Source organism: Sprattus sprattus, assembly GCF_963457725.1.
Source record: "Sprattus sprattus genome assembly, chromosome: 11".
NCBI lineage: Eukaryota > Metazoa > Chordata > Actinopteri > Clupeiformes > Clupeidae > Sprattus > Sprattus sprattus.
Genome location: NC_137909.1, coordinates 24,057,915 through 24,083,962, shown reverse-complemented (window position 1 = coordinate 24,083,962; position 26,048 = coordinate 24,057,915). Strand labels below are relative to the sequence as shown.

Genomic DNA, 26,048 nt, shown 5'->3' with positions numbered 1-26,048 from the left:
CCCTGCACTCACGGCAAGATCGTCTCGCTGGTGACGGATTCTGTAAACGTCACACCTGCTTCACCGCTGTGGAACAGTGACCCAACGTTTCAACAGCAAATATTTAAACAGTGCCGTGTATTCTGAAGAAAACAAACAGGCCTGTACAAATTGGAATCATATTTTAAATTGTGATATTCCCAGAACTATAACGGTAATATATCTGGCATGTGAGGACAAACATGCAAAGTAGGCAAAGTTCGCATATTAGACATGTTTTTCGTGTTTGATGCCACTGTATTCATTACTTTAAAGAGATCCCTTCACGAATTCCTTCATTAATTGTCTTTCTTGCCATTATACACTGGTAGAATTAAATTGCATGTGATGCTGTAAAGGAAATAAAACATTAGAACAAGAAAGTTGCATTTATAATGACGATCCCAAATGTATGATCCCTAGAACCAAGGACTCATCAATTTCACTCACCACTGCTATATAAAACTTTTAATGGCTCCTTTGCATTTAGTCCTACAGAGAAAAAAATGCCGCATTACATTTACGTTATCGTAATATGGACTGCGTTTGAACAAAATGTGTTAAATCACCACAGCATATGTGTCAGTTTAAAAACTACATTCATGTCTTTAATGTTGGCAAACAGGCACACACAGAAACATCTTGGATGTATGGACAATAATGCAATTTCACAACTACAAAGTTGCTATTAAAACATGTATTTTTTATTTAGATTACATGAATGGTAAAGAGTAACGTTTACAGATTAAGATATGTTAACCTAATTATTAAGTCAAGATAGACTGATAGGGCTGACAGTGTACCTATGAACATTTTGCCTAGTTATTTTCTTTCATGTGACAAAGGATGTCTCGAGCAAGCCAAAAGTCTCAAATGGTCGTGTTCTTTGAGAGCCATAATAATCAAAGCGTTACAATAAGTATAGGGAACAGGCCACCAGTGTATGTGTGTGTCTTCACGCCGGTCTCGTCTCGTTGCGACAAGGGTTGTAGCCTAATTTGTGATTGGCAAAAAAGGATGCAACCTCAAAATGTGTTATATGTAGGTGATCTATGTCTATGATCCTTTAAAGGAGCCGACATGTACATTCAAATCTATACACGTATTTTGTCCACCATAGTTCTTCATGGATTGTTTGTGCTTCTGTGTGTCAAGAGCCTGTGGAAGGTCTTAGCAGTAGCAAATATCATTGTCAAACTGAAATGATTAAATAAATGTGTCCGACTTCCGTTTTGTTTCGATAACGCGTTGATCTTGAAGAGGTTAGTAAGAGCCGCGCAAGCGAGCGTGTGATTCTCTCTGTCCATGGTACTGAAACCGCACTTAAAGCTCAGTGACGTTGGTTCAGTCTCCGCGTCACTAGGAGAGACATGAGGAACCTGAAAGATGCCTTTTGAGCTGAGGACAAAATGGATGAGAGAGCGTAGCCTGCATGTCTGTCTCAAGGTTGCTAGTTGGTGTACAAGGAGGTGTTGAAATAACATCCAGTTCAGCGACCCTCACCATATCGTTTATGAAATTATGAATTATAAAAAATGTCAAGCATTCTGCAAGGTTTAAAAAATGTCTCACAATCCATGGCAAAATATTGTACTTAAATATTCTGTAACCTATTTGCCTATATGGTTATGTTGGGGCTCAGCAAAACCTCGCCTCAAGAACCCTGGATTGTCCAAGTTCTTTATCTTTGTATGAATCCATAAAGCGACAAAAGAGAACATGAGATTTAAACGCAGATAGGCATTTTTATCATACATGAATTCCAGTGCTCTGTTGTCTTCGTCTGAATAAGATGAAGATGGTTATTTTTAGATGCACCCCTACCCCCCTCCCACCCTCTGCTATCCTCTCTTCCCGCCCTCCGTCCCCCTCAGGACCCGTGCCAACATCCTACCCCAGGTAGACTCGAAACTGACGTCAGAACCCTTCGTAGTTTGACGTGTGGACGCCCCCACCCCTCCCCACGATTCGCTCCTCCATACATCTCGATATTGCTTCACAACACGAAAACGCAGCACTGGAAACGTCTCCTAACATTTTAGCTCACTTAGACGTATAATAATCTATCAACGTTAGAGGGGACTTGTGAGCAAAACACCACACCAGAAGATTGTAACGGATATTCTGGCTCTTACTTATTTAGTCGTTTAAACTGTGTTCTTCACTGTTGTTTTGCCTTTGTCCAGACAGACGCGTCTAGAAATAGATTTTTCTCTAAAGTAGCCAGATATCTGAGATGGAAGTGAGATGTTGCGCCTTGGTTATGTACAGTGTTCTTGCAGCTCTTTGTATTGCCGTGTCCGGGATGAACGCCTTATCGGCGAACAGACAGTACCTGAACGAGTGGGCTGTGGAGATTCCCGGGGGTATCAATGGTGCCCGCCTAATCGCCAGAGAGCTCGACTACGAACTAATCAGACAGGTAGGCACGAACGGCTTTCACGATTACAATTCATTGTTCTACCTCTCCACGACTAGCAAGCTGTTTGTATCAGTGGTGTGTACTTCAACGTCTTTGCTTTATTCATGGCTTGATACACTATGTATGTCTGTGAAAGCGAGGAGGAGATGACCACGAGCCCTATTGCCTCTAGTGCTCTCTTCCCTGAAAGGCTAATTACCCTGCAATTATTTTGTTTGTGACATCCCCGGCTGTCAAAAACTCAAGGAAAGCTGTATCTTGATCTCACAAAATGTTGGTTAGGCTAATGTTAGGAAAACAACGCGGCATGAGTTCAATTTTTTTTTTGTGTGTGATGAATTTCTGATTTATTATCAGATAAAGACCTTATGCATCAATAATACGAGCCTAATTAAAATGAAAGCCATATTCAATTATGCAGCTTATTCTGTGTTTCACATGGTTTACGTGTAGTGACTTGATGTTGTCCTTATATTCAGATCTGTGATCTGAGTTTCGAACGTTGTAAAGGTGAATGTCGTGACAGTAAATAACAGCGCCCAATAAAAACAAGCAGCAATATTGCCTTGGCATATCAGTACAAGACTGACTACAAGATGCGGGATTTACTTGTCTAAGTCTTGACGATTCTGCGCGGAATCTGACGCCAAACCATACTGTACCAACAGGTGTGTCAGTTGAGAGGAAGGGGAGTCGTATTATCTTTCAAGTGGGAATGGATATATGAGTGGAAACATGGAACGCCCGTTTGTTGAAGAAGACTATCCTATGTAAACATTAATTAATTGCATTCGGCGTAAGAATCCGGTCTGTGCATCCGGCTTTGTTCACTTCCGATGTTAAACGTCACCAATAAAGACTATAGATTTCTTGGTCAAAATGCATACAAACCTTACATTCCAAATTATAAATGCATCACAGATAGTATTTTAAATTAAATAAAATGCACATGTTTTTCTATTAAAATACAGAATGTAGTGTTTGCATTTCTTTAAAATGTAAATAAGAAAAAAAAAACATTGGACAATATGATCTCTGGGTAGGTCAAATCTGGAAACATTTATATCGACGACAATCACCATGCTGAAAGTGCTCATCTACCAGTGTTACCAAGCTTTCCACTTTCCCATAATTACCCTGAGACCATCTTTACTGACACATGCAGACATTATGATCATGGAGCTCAATGAATCATTACGTCACAGCTACAAGAAGATAGTCACTTTGACCCTGGCTCACTGCATCTAGCTGAAGTGGACAAACGTATAATACTTTGTCACTTGTTACTGGAATAGGAATAGACTAAGCAAATGAAAGTGAGCAAATGATTGACAAACTGTTATTCACAGATTGGGGCCCTGGAGAATCTATATCTGTTCAAACACCGGAGTCATCCTAGCAGGTCCAAAAGAAGTGCCGACCATATCACTAAGAGGCTCGCTGAGGACGACCGGGTAAGAGCTCTCCTCTTGTTCACTCTGTCTCCATCTTATGTTTGTGCCACGTGTGTGTATTTCCTACCGTGTTTTTGTTTGAGTGAGCATGAATCTTTATGTGTGTGTGTGTGTGTGTGTGTGTGTGTGTGTGTGTGTGTGTGTGTGTGTGTGTGTGTGTGTGTGTGTGTGTGTGTGTGTGTGTGTGTGCATGTGCATGTGTGTGTGGGTGATCAAAACCAAGGCCATTTCAAGACACCTTTTCAAGACACACCACCAGTGCTCTAAGACCTCACTATTTAGTTAGTGTTGAGCTTGAAGCTCAACTCCAGTCAGTGTTCAGTGTTGAGTTTGAAGCCCACCTGAGTGTGAGGGCACAGATTTCTATATGAATGCATATGCATAGGCAGGCACATCATGTGTCATTCCTTGTGTGTGTGTTTGTGTATGTGTGTGTCAGGTGACCTGGGCAGAGCAGCAGTATGAAAAAAGGCGGGCCAAGCGAGCGCCGCTGGATGCGGAGTGTCAGGGCTGCTCGGCTGACAAGCTCTTCAGCGACCCCATGTGGAACCAGCAGTGGTACCTGGTGAGTCCCCAGCTCTCCCCCTCCCTCTCTCTCTCTCTCTTTCTCTCCCTCTCTCTCTCTCTCTCTCTCTCTCCCTCACTCTCACTCTCTTTCTCTCTCTCCCTCTCCCTCTCTCTCTCTCTCTTACTCTCACTCTCTCTTTTTCTTTCTCTTTCTCTTTCTCTCTCCCTCTCTCTGTCTCTCTAATACTGTCTCGGCCCGGTTTCTCCCTTCTTTCTCTTTTTGACTGGTGGCATCTCACTCTTGTGCATTCTTGCATTGATGGGTCGTATGTTATCTTCTTCTTCTTCTGCATTTCCTTGTGTGTGAGTGTGTGTGTGTGTGTGTGTGTGTGTGTGTGTTTGTGTGTGTGTGTGTGTGTGTGTGTGTTTCTGTGTGTGTGTGTGTGTGTGTGTGTGTGTGTGTGTGTGTGTGTGTGTGTGTGTGTGCAGTATGCATGTGCTTTAGAAGGGGGAAGCTGTAGTATGTTTGCGAAAGGTAGAATTCAATGCATTATGGTGCAATCTGATACAATTCTTAACATTTGCTCAAGGTAGACTTTCATTTTACCTTGTAGATTGAAATAGGCCAAGTCTACTCAACTGGCATTGCTCCACTTTCAAGTAGACCAGGGAATCCCAAGTATGTTTGTGCCTTAGTGGCATGAAAGAAAATGTAGCCTATTGCAATTTATTAACAGATAAGTGTAATTTAGTCGTCAGTAGATTAGTGTCACCTTTATACTCAGCTGTGAAGGGTTTGCAAAGGGACAGGAGAGTGACAGGCTGAGAGGAATCTATGATGTATGTCATGCAGAGTGTTGGTCTGGAGGAGTGTAGGCTACGTCATGGCATACACCTTAAAAAGTAGGACATGAGGACATTCGAGCAAATAGCTTCAAATGAAGTAAATGGACTAAGAATAGTTTAAAAAAAAGTGTTTGAAATGTGATGAAATTTGCTTCCTACACTGGCTTCATCCCCTAAAAAACACCCTCACGTCTAAGGTCTGAGTCACCTGCGCTGTTCAAGGATTATTTCATCCTGGCTGCTTTATCCACCCTAATTGAATTGCTCATAAATGCCCACTTGCCACAGTCATCATCCGATGCTCTTATGCCACTTAATCGAGTACGATGTTTCAAGAGACAATCACCGTCAGCAAGGCCTCTCCGAATCTCTATTGACCTGACGTTGGTTTGGCCTGGTTTTCTTTTACTTCCATAGAAAGAGGCACAGCACCTGTGAGATTAACATAGACATAGCATCACATAAGATAGCATTTTAAATGTATAACTCGTAAAGTAGCCTGCAGTGCTACATTTTACCTGAAGTGGTGGGTTGTGTCCATTGGGCTACTGAGGTAGCTATTTTACCGCCATTCCCTTGTACTGTCTCATTTCATCATAGGTGATCCACTGTCTAAATTACTACATCATTCTAAATAATAAGTTTTCTCCTCTGGTGATGTGTTTTATATACTCTTACAATGTGTGCTGCTGAATGTGTGATAGCTATGTTGTACAAAAGCTAAGTTGATTTTTTTTATCTCAACATAATTTCATAACATGAAGGGATTAAACTATATTAATATTGCACAAATTTCAAAGTGATAAAAGGCTATACAACCTAAAAGAGATCAACGTATATATCAAACACAACATTGACAATAAATCAAAAATTTAAAAAAAATGTAAAATAAAATAAAATCTCAATACACAAGCTCCACCTAGTCCTTTACCATTGGTAGAAGGGGAAGGACAATGGTTATACAAACAAGTGGTAAACAAAAATAATTCTACTGCTGACCCACTAATGATCACATTTTAAGTGCGTTGTGACTCACTCTGAGTCAAGACCTTAGTGTTTGTGCCTGTGTGTGAGAGTGTTCTTGTAAGGACCTCACATATTTAAAGCATATGCTCCAATCAATAGATGAGTCATGCACCTTCAAAGAGCAGCAAATCCACAGATTTCAACTGAATTTGCACGGACATGGTCCGGCCTAATGTGTATGTGAACATGTCTGTGTCTGTGTGTGTGTGTGTGTGTGTGTGTGTGTGTGTGTGTGTGTGTGATGCATACAACGTGTGTGAGTGTAAGTATCTTACCCCTCCCTACAAGCTACTCTTCCCCTTGAAATAGAGATCGCAGCGATGACTCATTCTTCAGTCTGTGTGAGTGTGTGAGTGTGGGAGGGTGAGTGAAAGAGAAGCGATGCGGTCCATTTTCCCTGGGTTTTCCTGTTGTCTCTCTCTAGCCTTCCCCCACAGCTTTCTCCTCCTCTCAATCTCCAGCTGATTACCTCGTTAAAATGCTAATTATGAGGGGGAAGTGAGCCTTTCTGCGCTCTATGGCTCTTACATGAATACGGCACAACACTTACTAAACAAACCTGTGTACCTGTGTGTGTGTGTGTGTGTGTGTGTGTGTGTGTGTGTGTGTGTGTGTGTGTGTGTGCGTGCGTGTGTGTGTGTGTGTGTTCACATTCCATTACCAACTGTGACAGATTTACGATGTTTAGTTGATGACTTGTGCACTAGTCTTTTGTTTTATGAAAAGATGAAAACCAATGTTTTTTTTATTTTCTCAAAAGGTTTAATAAAGACCTCAACTTAAAATAATTTGAATTATTTGGCTAAAATTGGTGTTAAATTACACATATGCATATACAGTATATGATTCTATAGTCTCATTATATATTTTTCAATACTGTTTTTATTTCCTAGATTCACTTAGTACTTGCTCATTCTGGCACTTCATGGTGCGGCCATATTGCACACTGCTATGCGTTACATGTAATGTTTAGTATGATTAACACATTGAACCTCTAAATAAGCTTTAACACATTTAATTGCATATTGCATTGGATTGCATTGAGATGTTGTTATTCTGCAAATTGAATCCTTCTCTGGAATTGTTGTGGTGTTTTTTAAGGCTTTGGCTTTTTTTAGAGGAAGAGAGATCCCGACCTGCCATGTTTTCAAGTACATTAGAGAATTATGATCTGATTTAGTGGTGACTCACATTCCCATCATCAGGAGTGTGTAGTGCAGTTCTCTCTTGTGTTGTAATCTGCTGCCAGCACTGGACCGGACTAGAGAGGTCTCCTACCCCGATGAAAGGCCTTTATGATGGGCCATTACCATCCTGACAATTAGAAAAGGTCAAACGGGGAGATTGCACTCTCGCACACTCAACTGCATGAGGACGCTACAGAGTGTTTGCGTTGAATTGATTCTGAGAAAGGATGGGTCAGTTATTTCCAGGATCTGTTGACCCTCTCGCGCCAATACACACAGCCACATGTTCACTTTTGTTAAAACACACAGAGAAATTGTATTGTTTTGTATCTAATTGTGTTGTATTGATTTGACTGGCTGGATGATGATGTCATCTCGTTCCTTTCTCTTTCCTCCACTCCCACCTCTCTGTGTCCCCTTTCTGCATCTTTCTCTTCACCTCTCTCGCCCCGTCTCTCTCTCACTCTTTTTCTGCCCTTCTGTCTTTCCAGCAAGACACACGTAACTCCCCCTCGCTGCCCAAGCTGGACCTGCACGTGATCCCCGTGTGGAAGAAGGGTATCACTGGGAAGGGCGTGGTCATCACTGTCCTGGACGACGGGCTGGAGTGGAATCACACTGACATCTACCCCAACTACGTAAGTCCCCGTCGCCAAGGCAACACCCACGGCAACCATGCTGCTGAACATACGCCTGTTCCCATGGCAACTCTAGCCCAACCACCGACACAGGCAGACACACAACCCATCACAGTCACACATACACGGACACACACACCTACACACACAAGTTATCCCCAGGCTGAGTACAATCTTTCATGACACTTTGCGCAAGGCAGTCTAATGGAATATTAACAACTTAAACCACTGAATGGAGATTCATCCAGTGGGTCCCGTTGAGCATCAGTACTATTTTTTAACCACGCTTGTATGATATGCACTCCACAACTGAGGGTACTTGAGGTCTGTCATTTTTTTAGTTGTGTAGGAGGACAGGTTAACTAAATGAGGTTGAAGTGCTTTTAAGCCAGCAATGTCGCTCCAGCATATTTTATGTAGAAGCCCTATTGACAGGCTTTGGCTAGCTCTGTATGCACAGACACAGACACAAGGGAGTATGTCAACACAAACACACGCACACACACACGCACACACACACACACACATGCACACACACACGCACACACGCACACACGCACACACACACACACATACACACACACACACACACACACACACACACACACACACACACATACACACACACAGATGATATAAAGGAGGCAGAGATGTAATGGGCTGAGCACACACAGATGTAGCATCTCTCGTTCACTGTGTAATTACCTCTCAATTAAAGAGCCCTTCATTAACAGATACACAAACACACAGCACACTTGGACACATGCACTCTCACTGTGGCAACTACACTATTTATAACAAGAAACCACATCTTTTCCCTAATTTCACAAATATATTGTTGTTGGTTGAGTCCTCATTTACCATTTTATAGTGGTCTGTCATCTGTGCAGAAGAACAGATTATAAGGAAAGGTAAACTACGTCAGCTCACAGAGACAGAGAGTCCAAAGATAGTGGAGAGAAAATGATTGATGTTGAAAGACTGGACTTATGGTCCAAAAGGATTGCACTGATGCGATGACTTAGCACTTATGCATTGACCCCAGGGCAATTTAATTATGACAGCCTGTATGTAGAGGAAGTGACTGTCGTCACGGTGAAACTGACTCACCAGCACAAAGCTTTTTCCAGCCCATCAATCCTGTAGGCACCAAATTGCCAACTGAGACTAATGGAGAAGCATTTGATCTGAATGGCTGCCTGAGTGAGCCATTTGTTTATATGTGGAGGAATATGCTGCTAGCCTGTGATTTCTCTCCCAAACAAATGTGGTATTTTCCCTGCCATGTCTGTAAGGGTTTGGTGGTTGTGGTTATGTCTGGGATGGTTTGATTTGTATGTTCCTATATAATATATCCTGTTGTCCTGTGTATCTTAAGATGATGCTGTACATTCTTCATCAAGCTTAGCTAACTGCCTAGCTTCTGCCAAGATACTTCCATGTGCCCTGTGCTTAATGCTAACACTGAGAACCTTCTGATGCTAACTTAATGTATCTTCCCTTTATGTCTTTTAGGACCCGGCTGCAAGCTACGACTTCAATAACAATGATCCTGACCCCTTCCCACGTTACGATGCCACCAATGAGAACAAGTTAGTCACTAATTTTCTTAACGAAGTCATTGCAATTACTCACGAACTAACCATGAATGAGGAGGTGGATGGCTTTGCTAATATCTGCTGAGTGATGCTATGGGTGACATTAACTTTATTCTCAATATACCGCCTTATGTAAAAAAAAAATATATAATAATACAAAATAAATAAATAAAAATCAGCACTTTGGGCTTTAGATAAAACCATAGTTGAGAATTTGAAAGATTTACCCTAAATGTTATACTTTAGGTAGACTGGGATGACATCAGCATTGGTATTAAGCCAACATCCTGCTTTCACACTCAGTGGCTGTGCTGTAAATCTTACTCCATTAGCGGGGGCCATATGGAGAGTGAGTAGAGCATTCAGTATTTCAGATAGTATCACTCACTCTGTAGAAGGATGTTATGAGACTGTGTTTGTGAACGAGGTCAGGGCACCGACATTTTGTTACATTTGTGTACACGTGTGTAGTAGGGTTATCATACCATGACATTTGTACTGTATTTAGCATTTCACATGTTTATTTAGCATTTAGCATGTGTGCTCATTCATTACCATGAACAGAACGAAGTACGTACACATTAATATTAATGAAAGGTCCCAGGGAAATACATACAGGTGGCATGGCTGTGATTTGATTGGGTTAGATTGTATAGACACACAGTTCACTGATATTTAGCTGATGCTATACCAGTGATCTTTTAGCATGTGTGTCCCTGTTTTGGTAGCACAGCAATGGGAGTTCCTGTCCCTGGGTAGCGTCACTGGTGATGCAGGAGAGGAGATGCTGTTTATAGACACGCACTCCCCTCTGAAATTCGTAAGAGACGTAGGATCAACTCTTAGACTTTCCAGTCACCTTGCAGCTGCTGCTTAACCCATCTGGATGTGTGCAAATGGACAGACTTTAAAAGACTGAAATTGAGCAAGTGAGATTGAGATTGAGCAAGTGAGATTGAGATTGAGCAAGTGAGATTGAGATTGAGATTGAGCAAGTGAGATTGAGATTGAGATTGAGCAAGTGAGATTGAGATTGAGATTGAGCAAGTGAGATTGAGATTGAGCAAGTGAGATTGAGATTGAGATTGAGCAAGTGAGATTGAGATTGAGATTGAGCAAGTGAGATTGAGATTGAGATCGAGCAAGTGAGATTGAGATTGAGATCTAGCAAGTGAGATTGAGATTGAGATCGAGCAAGTGAGATTGAGATTGAGATCGAGCCAGTGAGATTGAGATTGAGATTGAGCAAGTGAGATTGAGATTGAGATCGAGCAAGTGAGATTGAGATTGAGATTGAGATTGAGCAAGTGAGATTGAGATTGAGATCGAGCAAGTGAGATTGAGATTATGCAAGATGCAAAGTGAGAGGCTGAACTAAAGAGCACATGAGCGCAGTAGATGCATGCTCACGCTAAAAGGGTCTGATTTCCATGCACATGGCCGTGTAATCCACTTCCGTCCCACTGCTTTCTGCTGCTGATTGTGTAACAAGATCAAAATTGAACTCAGCAGCCCAAACCAGCATCTTAATCTCAGACACAGACACATTACTCCTCATCTCAAAGTGGGTCCATCTGTAGTCCGTGACTAAATCCTGGCCAGCAACTGCATTATGTAATGTCCATTCCTATTTCACTGCTATGTTGGTAAAAATGCAGCTTTTCCATTTTTGTCAATCTGGTTCAATACAAAAAATTCTATGTAAGGCCAAAATTGAGTGATGTAAGCACAGAGGCAAACAAATAAAACAATGAAAAAAAGAACCAAACAGATGTGGACCAGGTGAACAGGAAAAATGTAAGAGACAAAAGAATTTCAGAAAGACAAACATCGGCTGCCACCACCCCCACCCCCCAAAAAGACAAAGATACGAATTATATATGTATGGACATGATCACATACATTCCATGACAAAAGAGAGGAAAAGGAGACTAAAACAGTGGAGCAGAATCAGACGAGAACACGGGGACAGGAACATATGAGAAATAACTGCGACCCACACAGACTAAACATCAGGACGAAAGACTATAGCCACACCACAGAAGTCAGTGGAATAAGACATGCAGTCAGACATGGAGCCAGGAGAAACGGGACCATGAGTGTCGAGGGAGCCGGAGTAGAGAGGAAGCCAGTGCGTCAGGAGAACACGTGGAGCACACACTGCGCAATGCAACAATTATTTCAGAGCCACAGAGACGAGGAATAACACTCATTAATTTATCCCCCCTGCTCTGTCCCTCACTGCCGTTCTCCCTCATTTTCTCTCTCGCTCTCTGTCGCTCTGTCTTTCTCTCTCAGACAAAGCCTTTCATAGGGTGACTCACTCCCTGCCAGCTGTGTTCAGACACAAACACACACACACACACACACACACACACACACACACACACACACACACACACACACACACACACACACACACACACACACACACACACACACTCACACATCCCCACATCCCCGCCATTGTGTCGGCCCACTTGTTTGAGGGAGGTGTTTGTGTGTAATTGCTTGTGCCATACAGACTCATTTATATTTCAGTGGGGGGGGGGGGGATCACTGGATGAAGGCCTGTCATTACCACAGCTTTAAACAACGCAAGCTCACCCTCGCAAGCACAGCATGTTATCAAACATTCTGACAATATGACAGTCAAGGGGCTCGGTGTGTGTGTGTGTGTGTGTGTGTGTGTGTGTGTGTGTGTGTGTGTGTGTGTGTGTGTGTCCCTCTCTCTATCTATTTATGTAAATATCTGTTATTTATCTACCTTGTGGACTTATTTATCTACCTTGTGGACTTATTTGTTGATGTAATCGATCTTTCTATCTGTGTGGGTGTGTGTTTGTGTGTGTGTGTGTGTTTGTGTGTGTGTGTGTGTGTTTGTGTGTGTGTGTGTGTGTGTGTGTGTGTGTGTGTGTGTGTGTGTGTGTGTGTGTAGGCATGGTACTAGATGTGCTGGTGAAATTGCCATGCAGGCTGACAACAACAAATGTGGAGTCGGGGTAGCATACAACTCCAAGGTCGGAGGTAAGTAAACAGATTACAGTGTGTGTATGTGTCCCACATGATGTGAGAAGTCAGAGTAATGGTGGACATTTAATTGAATTTGGAAAACTGAGAAAGGTAAAAATGTTGCGCTTACTCTTGCATACTCTACGCATGAGAATGTGTGAATAAGAGGGAAGGGTTGCCTGAGTTTTAATTTATTTACTTATTTATTTAGATAATTCCATTTTCCAAATCTCCATCTTGTTCTGGCCTCCAGAACCACTAAATCCACTAAACCCTACTGACTTTCATCCAGTATTTGATGTCTGATGTCCTATTTACGTAATTGTATCATCAGCATAAAGATCTGTCACTTAGCAACGCCTCTAGTTCAGAATGACTCAGAATGAATCATTTAAACAAATATTCTTCTTTATGTAACATGACAAGACGTGTGATATCCTATAAATAGCCTACAAAACATTTACATTTTTGTAAGGGGGGCACTGTGGCGCGAGCCAATAAGCCTTATGTCACACTAGCATTTACAGGCTACAATGCCCGCAGGGACACAGGTTCGATTCCGGCCTGCTGTAGTTTCACAATCCTCTCCCCACCTCTTCACTCCTGCTCACTTCCTGTCCAAAATACTTCACTGTCCTATCCAAATAAAGCCCATAAAAAATTAAAAAAAATTTAGATCAGTGCGTACATGTGGTATTTCACTCTGTGTCTCCGTTTTCTCTTTGCAGGGATCCGGATGCTGGATGGAATCGTGACTGACGCCATCGAGGCCAGCTCCATCGGCTTCAACCCCAACCACGTTGACATCTACAGCGCGAGCTGGGGCCCCAACGACGACGGCAAGACCGTAGAGGGGCCCGGCCGGCTCGCCACGAAGGCCTTTGAGTACGGCATCCAGAAGGTATGAGCAAACTAAACTCCTTGAGAAAGAGCTTAGCATCACGAGTGCACGGGGGGCACTGTGGTGCAAGCTGCAGCCCGGACCACATTCGGGCTTGAACGCCCACGGGGACACGGGTTTGAATCTGACCTGCTGTCATTTCTCGATCCCACTCCTCACAACCTACACTGTCCTATCTCATAAAAGGCAAAAAGACAAAAAACTCATCTTTAAAAAAAAAATACATCACACACGAACAGAAGTAAAGAGAGATAAAGCCAAAGCAACAGCAGCAAATGATAAGCAGCCATATTAATTCTGTTGATAAGGAGAGATTTTCATCTGAACTTATCTGTACATTTGTGTTGTGTTGTATGAATGTGTGTGTGTGTGTGTGTGTGTGTGTGTGTGTGCTTGTGTGTGTGTGTGTGTGTGTGTGTCTGTGTCCGTGTGTCTTTTTCAGGGTCGAAATGGGAAGGGCTCAATCTTTGTGTGGGCCTCTGGTAATGGCGGTCGCCAGGGCGATAATTGTGACTGCGACGGCTACACCGACAGCATCTACACCGTCTCCATCAGCAGCGCCTCCCAGCAGGGCTTGTCACCGTGGTACGCGGAGAAGTGCTCCTCCACCCTGGCCACGGCCTACAGCAGCGGAGACTACACCGACCAGAGGATCGTGAGTTCAGCTGTCATTCTCATCGTGCTTTTTCATATGCTCTGGGTCTCTTACTGTTCCTCTCTCTCTATCTCTCCCCCTATTTCTCTCTCTCACTCCTTCTGTCTGTCTCTCTCTCTCAATCTCTCCCTCTGTGTCTCTCTCTCCCTCCCATTCTGTCTGTCTCTCTCTCTCCCTCTCTCTCTCTCTCTCCCCCTCTTCTCTCTCTCTCCCTCTCTCTCTCCCTGTCTCTCTCTCCCCTTCTGTCTCTCTCTCTCCCTCTCGCTTTCTCTCCCCCTCACCCTCTCCCTCTTCTCTCTCTCTCCCTCTCGCTCTCCCTCTCTCTCTATCTCTTCCATACATATTTCACATTGGACACAGTCATAGACTGCCACTACTACTACTCTCCCACTGCTACTCTCCCATGTTTTCTTTGATTGCATTTTATTGATTCCCTTTGTCTCTCTCTCACTCTCACTCACTCTTCCATCCCTCTCCCTCTCCCCTCTTTCTATCGCTTTCTCTCTCTCCCTCTCCCTTTCTTTCTCTCTCTCTCCCTCTCTTTCTCCCCCCCTCTCTCTCTCTCTCTCACTCTCACTCACTCTTCCGTCCCTCTCCCTCCTTTCTTATTTTCCACCAGTCTATGACGGCTTCATACTCTGTGTCATCCATCTCTCAGTGACTCCCTCTCTCTTAAAAAAAGAATTCTCCTCTTCTCTGCCTGGGTTGGGTAAGAGACAGTCCTGCAGACTCACTCCCAGAGATTTGCCCCATAAACTTTATAACCCATGAAATTTACACCACATAAAAACTGCCCACTGCTTGTCTTGCTGTCAGGGTGCTAAATAAGAACAACAGGGATGAAATAAGCCTCAGGCCAGACCCGACAGCTCAGAGTCGTGTTTCTTGGCGGGTGTTGACTAGACGATGCCATCGATCGCTGGCATTTGTATGTGTGACACACTCCAGTGTCTCTATCATCTCTGCCCTTTCCCAGTCAGTTGGTCGGCCCACTTTGACTCATATTTTGATCGTATCGGCTGTTTCATGTTTGTTTGTACCGCTTGTACTGCATATGATTTCAAATCAGTGTGACATAACATATTTAGTTTTTCTGCCATGTTTCTGTTCTGTTTCCATTCATATTTTTATCCTAATGATTGTTTATGCTTTACAAACTGAAAGTTGTGTATATACATTTTATATTTCCCATTCCGTTTTTCTAGTTGTTCTGTCTGGAAATCTGAGTACGTGTCGCTGAGTTGTGTGAATAATCTTTTCTTCACCTGGCTGTTTCTCCTCAGACGAGTGCCGATTTGCATAACGAGTGCACGGAGACACACACGGGCACGTCTGCCTCTGCCCCGCTGGCTGCTGGGATATTTGCCCTGGCTCTCGAACAGAAGTACGTTCATGCTCATCCACCCTCAGTGTTCCGTCGCCATCCATTCAGCCAAAGCCAGCCGTTCTAATAGTCAATCAAACATTTTATACACATAGCATTATATTGCATATGTAACATTTTATATAAATGCTACCTTGTGCAGTGTATTAACATAACAGCAGTCATATTTACAGTTATAGTCATAGTTATTTAGTTATAGTTATATGTATATGACAAGGAAAGGTAATAGTAGCAACCTCTCCACCCTACCCCACAGTCCGAACCTCACATGGAGAGACCTGCAGCACATCGTGGTGTGGACGTCAGAATTCGACCCGCTGGCACAGAACCAGGGCTGGAAGAAGAACGGGGCTGGCCTCATGGTCAACAGCAGGTTCGGGTTCGGCCTCCTGAACGCCAAAGCCCTGGTGGACCTGGCCGACCCGGCAACCTGGAAACAAGTGCCGGAGAAGAAGCAGTGCATCGTCAGGGATGAGAGCTTCCAGCCCAGGTGTGTGTGTGTTTGTACATGTGTGTTTGTACATGTGTGTTTGTGTGTGTGTGTGTGTGTGTGTGTGTGTGTGTGTGTGTGTTTGTGTGTGTGTATGTGTGTGTGTGTGTGTGTGTGTGTGTGTGTGTGTGTGTGTGTGTGTGTGTGTGTGTGTGTGTGTGTGTGTGTGTGTGTGTGTGTGTGTGTGTGTTTGTGTGTGTGTGAGTGATGGTGTGTTTGGCTTATTGGATTAATGCCTTGTACATTTTTTAGCTCATACATCTGTTAATATTGACCTAGATGGAATACCTGCCAGGATGTCCCATGTCCTGTATTGTGCAGCTTGCACACCGTGTCCAGCATCATCACATTAATTCCTTTTACAAGCCTTGATGTTCCTAAAAGACAGTTGTGAGGTTTGATTATGAGAATGGACGTGGGGGTTAGCAACTTTTTAGAAATGCAGCCAAGAGTGTGCATTTATACAGCATGCAAGGTTACAGCTCCATGACACACCAGATCCCTCATACCAGTAAATAAATAACCAACATAAACACACACACACATACACCAACACAGGAACACATACACGCACGTACACACACACACGAACACACACACACACACACACACAAACACAGGAATACCCCCCAGCACACACACACACACACACACACACACACACACACACACACACACACACACACACACACACACACACACACACACACACACAAACACAGGAATACCCCCCAGCACACACACACACACACACACACACACACACACACACACACACACACACACACACACACACACACACACACACACACACACACACACACACACACACAAGAGATAAACTCTTGAAGACTTTTTTCCCATCTGCTGCTGTGCATGTTAAAGCAGAATCATTCATATCAACAAATGATGAACCCAGATTTGCTCTGTATGTGTGTTTGTGCGTGTGTGTTTTCATGTTGCCTGTTGTATGCCCACCCTAAGTCTCTGTTTTCCTTGTCAGTGACGAGAGAGAAAAGATGAGATTTGGGTTCATGTATTGATGTAAGAAGGACCACCCGCTGGGGAGTGGATGAGCCCGTGCTGTGGATGTTAAAGAGCCTCTGCTACAACACGGGGGTCACGACACCAGCAGATCCTCCCTTCCATTTAAAGCTGCGTTTCACAGCTTGTTTTTCTCAGAAACACGTCAGGGACTTGTCATGCTGGGTACACAGCGCTTTTGAGAAATGCTTATAGTTTTTTTTTCTCTCGTTTTTTCGGAGGTTCACACCAGGAACCAATCAGAACCAGTGAGACTGTAAACCAGTCAACTAGTCATCAATGCTCTGAGACCAGTGAGAGCTTCCCCAAGTCTTCAGATTTCAAATTCAAAGGCATCATTTCTCGTCTTTAGTCTTCAGTCGTTAGTTGTCACTCAACTTCAACATAACGACCATTGCAGCAAGACATTGTTTTTTTAAATAACAGGGTTTCAGTAAGATGTCAATCGTATGTTCACCACTGCTTTTTGAATGTGCTGACGACTGAATGTGAGGTGATTTTTGAAAGTCTTTTTTTCGTTGATTTGGCGGCAAAGTACATAGGTGCACCTGAGCAGATGGGTGTTCTCCCCGGTGGAATTAAATATGCCTCGGGAAAATCGGCTGAAGCAGGAAATGCATCATAAACCCATTCACTGAAAAGCCACCACAGATGTGAACAACATGAATTTCTAAAATCAGATTGATCCCAGAGGTCAAAAAAACATTTTATCCGGAACAATACCTTTCAGTTTCCAGAATAAACTTAAAAACCTAGACAGTTCTGAAAACGGTAACATTGTGACACACGCTGGTATTAACGTAACGGAACTCACTTAATGAAAATTAAATTATTTGATCCAGGCATGAGAGCGGTGAACTAATTCCAGACTAATCAGTGTTGGCCCACTAATCTCACAGTCATTTGTGATGAGATGCCAAAAGCGTGGTCTCTGTGGTCGTTGTCACAAGCTGGGGCTGTGCCGGCCTGGTCAGTGGGAAGTAGGTGCGGCATTTTAATCCACCGGGATTATTAATCCACGGCTCGGAGTTTCGGAAGTGTACGCTTCATTCATGTCTGCGGGATTATCTCCTGAACGGCTCAGGCAGCAGCCAGAGGAGGCTGGCAGGACTAAAAGCAACCCCTTGTCGTCACAGGTGATGAGCCAGTCACATTTTCAGTGTCCCTGTTCATTCATCTGTGAATGATCGTGCAGATTTAAGGTCAGGGCTCAGTTACAGAGACAGATGACAGTGAGGTACTTGCACGCAGCCTTACGAGTCTCATATCATGACTTAAATATGAGACAAGGTAAAACTCTCATCCATGGGAGTAAAACTGCGACAAATATATGAAGGGGTCAGACTGTGCATGGTCTGTATAGAGTGTTAGGCAGTAGTCAGGTTTGTCCGGCCACTCAATTTGATTCGCTGAGAAGTGTTTTAGTTTTCACTATGTAGTTTACACTAGATTCAGTGCCTTTGTTGCATGGCAACAAACATCTTGTCTATAGGAAATTGCAGTGTTAAAAACGCATTTCTCTCTTCGTGTGTGTGTGCGCGTGTGTGTGTGCGTGTGTGTGTGTGTGTGTGTATGTGTGTGTGTGTTTGTTTGTGTGTGTGTGTGTGTGTGTGTGTGTGTGTGTGTGTGTGTGTGTGTGTGTGTGTGTTCAGACCCCTGAAGGCGGCCGGTGAGATCACCATAGAGATCCCTACCAAAGCGTGTGCTGGTCAGGAGAACGCTGTGATGTCACTGGAGCATGTGCAGCTGGAAGCCAGCATAGAGTACACCAGGAGAGGAGATCTTCACATCACACTCACCTCCCCATCAGGTACACACAGATGTGCACACACACACACACACACACACACACACACACACACACACACACACACACACACACACACACACACACACACAAAAACACACACCACCCCTCTCCTCCCCTCCCCCTACCCTGATGTTAGGGCGTATTTACACACACACACACTAGCATCAGGTACACAAAAACAAAAACATACATACACACATGCAAACATACACACACACAGACACCAGGCAACACGTCTGCAACACCCTCACACCCCCCTCAGACACACACACACACGCATACACAAAGCTGATAAAGGTCTTCATATGTGTAGGCACCAACACCGTGCTGTTAGCGGAGCGGGAGAGGGACATGTCGACTAACGGCTTCAGGAACTGGGACTTCATGTCGGTCCACACCTGGGGAGAGGACCCCTCAGGCACCTGGATCCTCAAGATCACGGACACTGTGAGTCTCCACCCCCTCTGGATGTGGGAATGTCTTTCCGAACGTCCCTCTTTATCCCCTTTCCTTGTCACGTCTCTATCGTCTCTATAGTCCACATATCTCTCATTCGCCATGTCTCCATTTCACACTCTAATTGAGTCTATTTTCTGCTGAATAGTTCATCATCTGCCATTGTGTCTCTATCTCTGTACATCACTCTACACTACACTCACCCATCAGTCTCAGAGGCTTTCAGTTCTTTTCACTGGCATGGAGCAGCATTAACCCCCCCCCCCCTTTCCTTTCTCTCTTTAGTCTGGTCGTATGGAGAATGAGGGACAGATCGTGAGCTGGAAGTTGATCCTCCACGGAACCTCTGAGCGTCCGGACCACATGAATAAGCCGAGGGTCTACGTGCCTTACAACGCAGTTCAGAACGACCGCCGTGGTGTGGAGCCCATGGAAGCCATGATGCAGGTGTGTGTGTGTGTGTGTGTATGTGTGTGTGTCTGTGTGTGTGTGTGTGTGTGTGTGTGTGTGTGTGTGTGTGTGTGTGTGTGTGTGTGTGTGTGTGTGTGTATGCGCGTGTGCGTGTGTGTGTGCGTGTTTTCACAATGTAGATGAAAGCCATGACATAATCATCCAAACTAAATACTTATGTATATATAAATATGTATGAGCTGAATGTACAAGTAAACAACTCTTTTCTGTATCTCCTCTCAATCTCCTAGGAAACCCCCACTCAGAAGTCAGCCCAAAAGGCCCCCCCTTCCCCCGAATCACCTCCCTCCCCCACCCCTGAGGAGAAATCCCCCCCCTCCTCTTCCCCCTCCACCTCCTCCCTGGCTCTCCTGCGCCTCCTGCAGTCTGCCTTCAACCGGCAGAGCCCCGCAGTCGCGCCCCAGTCGCCTGCCTCTGCTGTCCGCATGCAGCAGAGGGGGGGAGCGAGGGAGCAGGAGAGGGAGAGGGAGAGAGAGAGAGAGAAAGACCGGGAGAGAGAAAGAGAGCGGATCCCGGAGCAGAAGTTCTACCAGGCGATGGAGCGCCTCAAGCAGCAGCGCGAGCCGGAGGAGAGCCTGTTCCGCGACTACAGCGAGCGTTTCTACGGCAACCAGCCCTACCGGCACCGGGACGACAGGCTCATCCAGGCCCTGTATGACATGCTGACTGACAGCTCACAGTGAGGAAGAGGGGAGGAGAGGGGGAGAAGGAGAAGGAGGGGAGAGAGGGAGGGGCGGGGATGGTGATGGGGGAGGAGAGAAAGGAGAGGAGTCATAAGGCGCTTTTCCACTGCAGGAGGTTGCGGTCTGTTTTACAGGGGCTGGACCTTAAGGCGGTTTTCCACTGCAGGAACCGCCCCTGTAGGACCTATTTTAAGTAATTTACTTTACATTTTTCTTTGAGTAAATCTTGCTGGTTTTCAAAATGGTTTTCCACTGCAAAACTTTGGTGGCTAAATATGTACCTGCTCCGGGTAAGGCACTTCTGTTCGGCCCTGAAACAGATAGGTGGCGCTTGCTTGACGCTTAATGGTTAAATGCGACATGAGTGGACAACAACAAAAGGTGCCATTTTTAAAACCAGCAAGATTTACCAAGAATCGGGGGGCCGTTCCTGTAAACGCACGGCACCTGCCACCTGTGAAGTGCCTCGAGTTCCTGCGGTGGAAAAGTGCCTATTTGGGATGGGGAATGGGAAGGATGGAAATGAAGGATAGAGGGAAAAGGTAGGGAAAGGGTGAAAGAATCAGGGATCTGGGGATGGTAGGAGTAAGGGGTGAGAGGGAGAGGAAGGTGATGAAGGTGAGGTGAGGAGTGTTGGGTTGTTGAGTGTTCGCTTGAGGGAGAGGAGGGAAGGAAAAAGAGAGGAGTTGGGGGTGGGGGGGTGACTCAGGAAATTGGGGGAGGAGGGAGTGTGCGATGGAGGGATGAAAGAAGGATAACAAGAGGAAGTGATACCAACCGGAAGATCTGGAGACTAAGTGGTGATGAGAGGTTGAGGAAGTAGGCTTGGGCAGTATAGCGTAAATAATAATCTGTCCATTTGGACACACTGACAGCATATTTTATGTTAGGGTGGTTTTACACAGTGCTATGCTTGGTATTACAAGAAGGCGTATCCCCCTAAACTGGAGTAGCCTTTTCTTACAATCTATCAGATTTGGCACTTTCGTTTTTTTAGTGATTTGGTATTTTAGTGAAGCACATTGGCCACAAGAGGTCAGTAAATGCTTTTTAAACAGCATTTAGTACTGCAGCTGCTTAGCAAAAAGAAAATGCAGTTGAAAGAGAGATGGTGAAGAAAGAAAAGGCTTGTTCACCAAGAAAAGACTGTAGGATTTCTCTCTGTGTCACACAGTCTTGCAAGTGTAGACATGGCAGGGCTCATTTCGGAGTAGTCGATGTTGGTTTAAATCACAGGGCGATCACTAATTGTATTACTTTGCGATATGGGCAAATTAAAACATTCAACTGTACAAACAGATATTTAAGACCCCTTGAGCGAATGAATGATTGGCTAGTCCGATGCCCTTCAGTGATTGGCCGGTTAAATCCACCCCTTGGTCAGCCATGGAACAGACATGCACGTGGACTTATATGAAAACACTGTCCACCCTGGTTTAAGGCCAGAAGGTCTAGGTCGGAGTATGAAGAAAGACATATTGCTCAAGCCTGCATGGATGGGGATGAAGGAAAGTGGTGCTTCAGGATAGAAGAAAAATACTCAGAGTGAGATGAAATAAATGGAAGAAACCAGTGAAAGTCGGCCTAGACAAGACAGGGGACAAGAATGGCAGGATGAAGGGTTCAAAAATAATTTTAAAAAGAGGGAGGAGAGGAGGAGTGGGGGTTGGGGAAGGAGAAAAATGTCACACTTCCAAACAATTCATTTTCTACACCTACGATTCCAGCCCACAGCATTCTGGTCTATTAGTATGGATGTGTCTGTCTGTCTGCCTGCCTGTTTCTGTCAAAGATATCCAGCATTCTGTTCTTTGTGAAGGGGTAACTATCCACATAAAATCCGATGTCTCAAGACGTCTGGACACCCAAAAGGTTGACTTGCTGACAAAGTCTTTGTGAAGTTAATGTGAGGCTATTTTGCCAGCTGTGCAAAACATCTTTCTGGGACCATCTATGTATACTTCAATTTAGCAAGCATAATAATAGCACTATTGGGAGAATCTTTGAAATAGCCAGTTGAGAGTTCAGAACTGCAAGGGTTGTCATTATAAACACAGAAGTCTTGTGACATGGGTTTCAGTGCTAATTCTCCCTGGGAAGTCTGAGCAGAGGCCTTGGCAGTAGCATCTCTGTTTCGTATTTCCTGTCATGTGACCAGGCTAGCTGCACTCTGATTGGTGTGTCCCAAAGCACAACTCCTCCTGTTCTGATTTTAGCCAATCATCTCATGCTGACATCACCTCTGTCCCTTGCTGCTGCATGCAAAACTTCAGAATAAGTAAATCCCTTGTTTATTTCATTAAGTATATATTAGATTATACAAAAGACAATGATTGTATGTTGTTTTGTATGACTTCCTTTACCTGTGTTTAAGGTTTCACTCTGTATTCAACAGACACTTTACTGTCCAAGTCCATGATGAGTTTAATCTATGTAATTTAGCCAAACTACGTATTCTATATTCTATATTCTACATATTTACTATAACGTTTTAACTAGAAGGATTACTTGACAGGGTATACCTCTCCATGTACAAAACAGTGAATTGTCTTTACTTTCATGAAAGGTTTTGCACCTTAATGCAGTCTTAAGCTCCTTTATGTCTTAAATCTGAAACCTGTGTAGAGGCCATCCGCTCAGGATATCTAAAGTTATTGTGAATAGTGAAATAAGAGTTTAAGAAGACAACTTCCAAATGCACAGTGCCATTTTTATTTAGCCAATACAAGCCTTCCAGAATTGGCAAGTTTGCATTGGCCTTTATTACCTCAGTATCTCTTGATTCAGACATTATTTAAAAACTGTAGCTGCTAGATTCCATTGTAACTGTGTTACTTAAGAACTTGGTTGGATTTGCTTCATACAATTCAAATTAATCTAATAATATGTCATTTTCTGACATTTTCAAAAATCAGACTTGCTTTCCTGGACAGGTTAATATTGACTATGGTTTAATTTTATATTAAAAGTGCATTAGATAAAGATGGTTTATTTTTCTAAGAGAGCCTTGTAGTGTATGACAATAAAATATTTATGATCTATAAATCTATATGGAAAACCCTAAATACCAACAGATTTTTATTTATTCCTCATCTTCTCATTCTATGTAAAAGTAGAGCTCTTGATAATGTTATATATCTGGACTAATTATCTATCAATAAACCCTTCTCCGTGGTTGTGCTAAAGACTGAAATGTGCCGGCCTGTGTTTTCTGCTGTTTCTATCAAAACTGTTGTTGCCGTCTTCATAGTTTGGGAAATAATACAGAATTGATGCTTTACCCCGTAGGCAGTTGTGCAGTACATACCTGATACCAAGATCTAGATTTGCCCACCACTTCAGAACATGCTAAACTACCCCCGGCTTTGTGTTTTGATGCTATTCAAAGAGTGCAGATGAACTTCTCTGATACTCAAACCTTCCCTTAAAAGCAGCCACCAGATTTGGATAGTCTGTTATCTGTTTGTCTTTCTTAGGATAGGCCACTGATGGGTCAGGAATGTGGTTTAGTAAAGGTGAAGACCAAATGATACTTATTCATGTTCAGAGCAGCATTCTGCTTGTCCGTCATACCAAATCAACCATCCTTCATACCAAATCAACCAACCTTCATACCAAATCAACTAACATCCTTCATACCAAATCAACCAACCTTCATACCAAATCAACCATCCTTCATACCAAATCATCCAACCTTCATACCAAATCAACCATCCTTCATACCAAATCATCCAACCTTCATACCAAATCAACCAACCTTCATACCAAATCATCCAACCTTCATACCAAATCAACCATCCTTCATACCAAATCATCCAACCTTCATACCAAATCAACCATCCTTCATACCAAATCATCCAACCTTCATACCAAATCAACCATCCTTCATACCAAATCATCCAACCTTCATACCAAATCAACCAACTTCCTTCACCAAATCATCCAACCTTCATACCAAATCAACCAACCTTCCTACCAAAATAACCAACCTTCATACCAAATCAACCAACCTTCATACCAAATCAACCAACTTCCTTCACCAAATCAACCAACCTTCATACCAAATCAACCAACCTTCATACCATCATCAGTGAGATCTAGGTGGTGCCTGGAAATCCATGTATTGCTGTGAGACAACCTGGATCTTATTCCCAAAGACCTTTCTTTCAGCCTGTCCACTTTGTGTAGTCATTTCCTACCTGGATTGAGACGGTGCGCGCTCCTCAGCCTCCCACCCTCTTGCAAAGAAGCGTGACCGAGAGGAAAAGAGAGTTCACATATCTTGTAATTTAAGCATAATTCTGTGTAGCCAATGTGGATTTCTTTGCTTTGTTTTATTGCTTATTGTCTTATCTTTTCTTTTCTTTTTGCTGGATTGACTGATGCTCTTATCTGATGCTGTTTAGAAACCCCTGAAACAGTTTTCAGTGATGTGCTATTGAGATTGATCATGGCATTGGCTCATAATAAACTGTAAAGTTACCTTGCAAGTTAAATACTTTGTGCTGTGCGTGTTGCTGGCTTCCATGGTGCGATACCTGTGATGGGAAACTGCAGTGGTACCCTGTGAGAGAGCATGTTCATGTATGTGTGTCCTGCTTCTCACGTGTCAATGTGTATAGGTCTCTCCGCTTCCTTGTGTGTGTTTGTGTGTTCTTCGTCTCGTGTCAATGTATACGTCTCTCCGCTTCCTTGTGTGTGTCTGTGTACAAACACCCATAAAAAAATAAGACGTCATCCGGACCATGGATACAAACAACAAGTGAGTGGGAATAGCATGAGAGAGGAAAAGATAGATATGAGTGACAGATAATAAATTAAAAATGGTAGACTTCAAACAGAGGGTAATGAAATGAAAGGGAAATTCCCTGTATTCATTATTATCTCATCCCTCCCTCTTTCTCTCTCTCTCTCTCTCGCACTCTCTCTCTCTCTCTCTCTCTCTCACACACACGTACGCACACAGAAAGCCAACTCCACAGAAGTCTCTCCATGACGTCCATGAGTTTCTCTGCATTCTCACTACATTCTACAGTATTTGGTTCCCCCTAGTGGTGAAATGTGAAAACGTTAGCCTACTTTACTTGCCCAACACCATCACTGCTCAAACGCCAAAACTCACAAATGCATGCTATCACTTTCCAGAAAAAGGCACTTAACAGGGGAAGTAGGATTTCGGGGAATCATTAAATATGAGTGGTATTTTCCTAGTTCAATCTTCATCGCTGACCAACAGCCAAATGGCCATAGGCCAGAAGGACAAGGACTGCAGGAGTCGATCCTGAAATAAAACTAAGATTTTAGACACATACCTAGAGTAGTTCCTCTCTGAATGAATATGCCTTTGGTGTCTGTTTGAAGAGGAACTTCCTTGGTTACTAATTACAGTCAGGTCTGCAAAACCAGGTTTTGTGACCATAAAAGTAAGCATTTTCCAAAGGGAAGA

General features: G+C 43.6%; 1 protein-coding gene across 1 annotated transcript; it reads left to right on the top strand.

The window, feature by feature from the left end:
• Window positions 1-2,254: 2,254 nt before the first annotated feature.
• Window positions 2,255-20,602, top strand: pcsk1 (proprotein convertase subtilisin/kexin type 1; the record flags this gene model as incomplete). The annotated part of the gene is made up of 14 exons (XM_080847949.1): window positions 2,255-2,440; window positions 3,790-3,894; window positions 4,334-4,459; window positions 7,952-8,098; window positions 9,614-9,690; window positions 12,635-12,723; window positions 13,437-13,609; window positions 14,052-14,264; window positions 15,548-15,648; window positions 15,905-16,138; window positions 18,835-18,992; window positions 19,306-19,439; window positions 19,734-19,895; window positions 20,150-20,602. The coding sequence occupies 14 exons, from the start codon at window positions 2,255-2,257 to the stop codon at window positions 20,600-20,602; spliced, it is 2,358 nt and encodes a 785-aa protein (XP_080704075.1).
• Window positions 20,603-26,048: the final 5,446 nt, after the last annotated feature.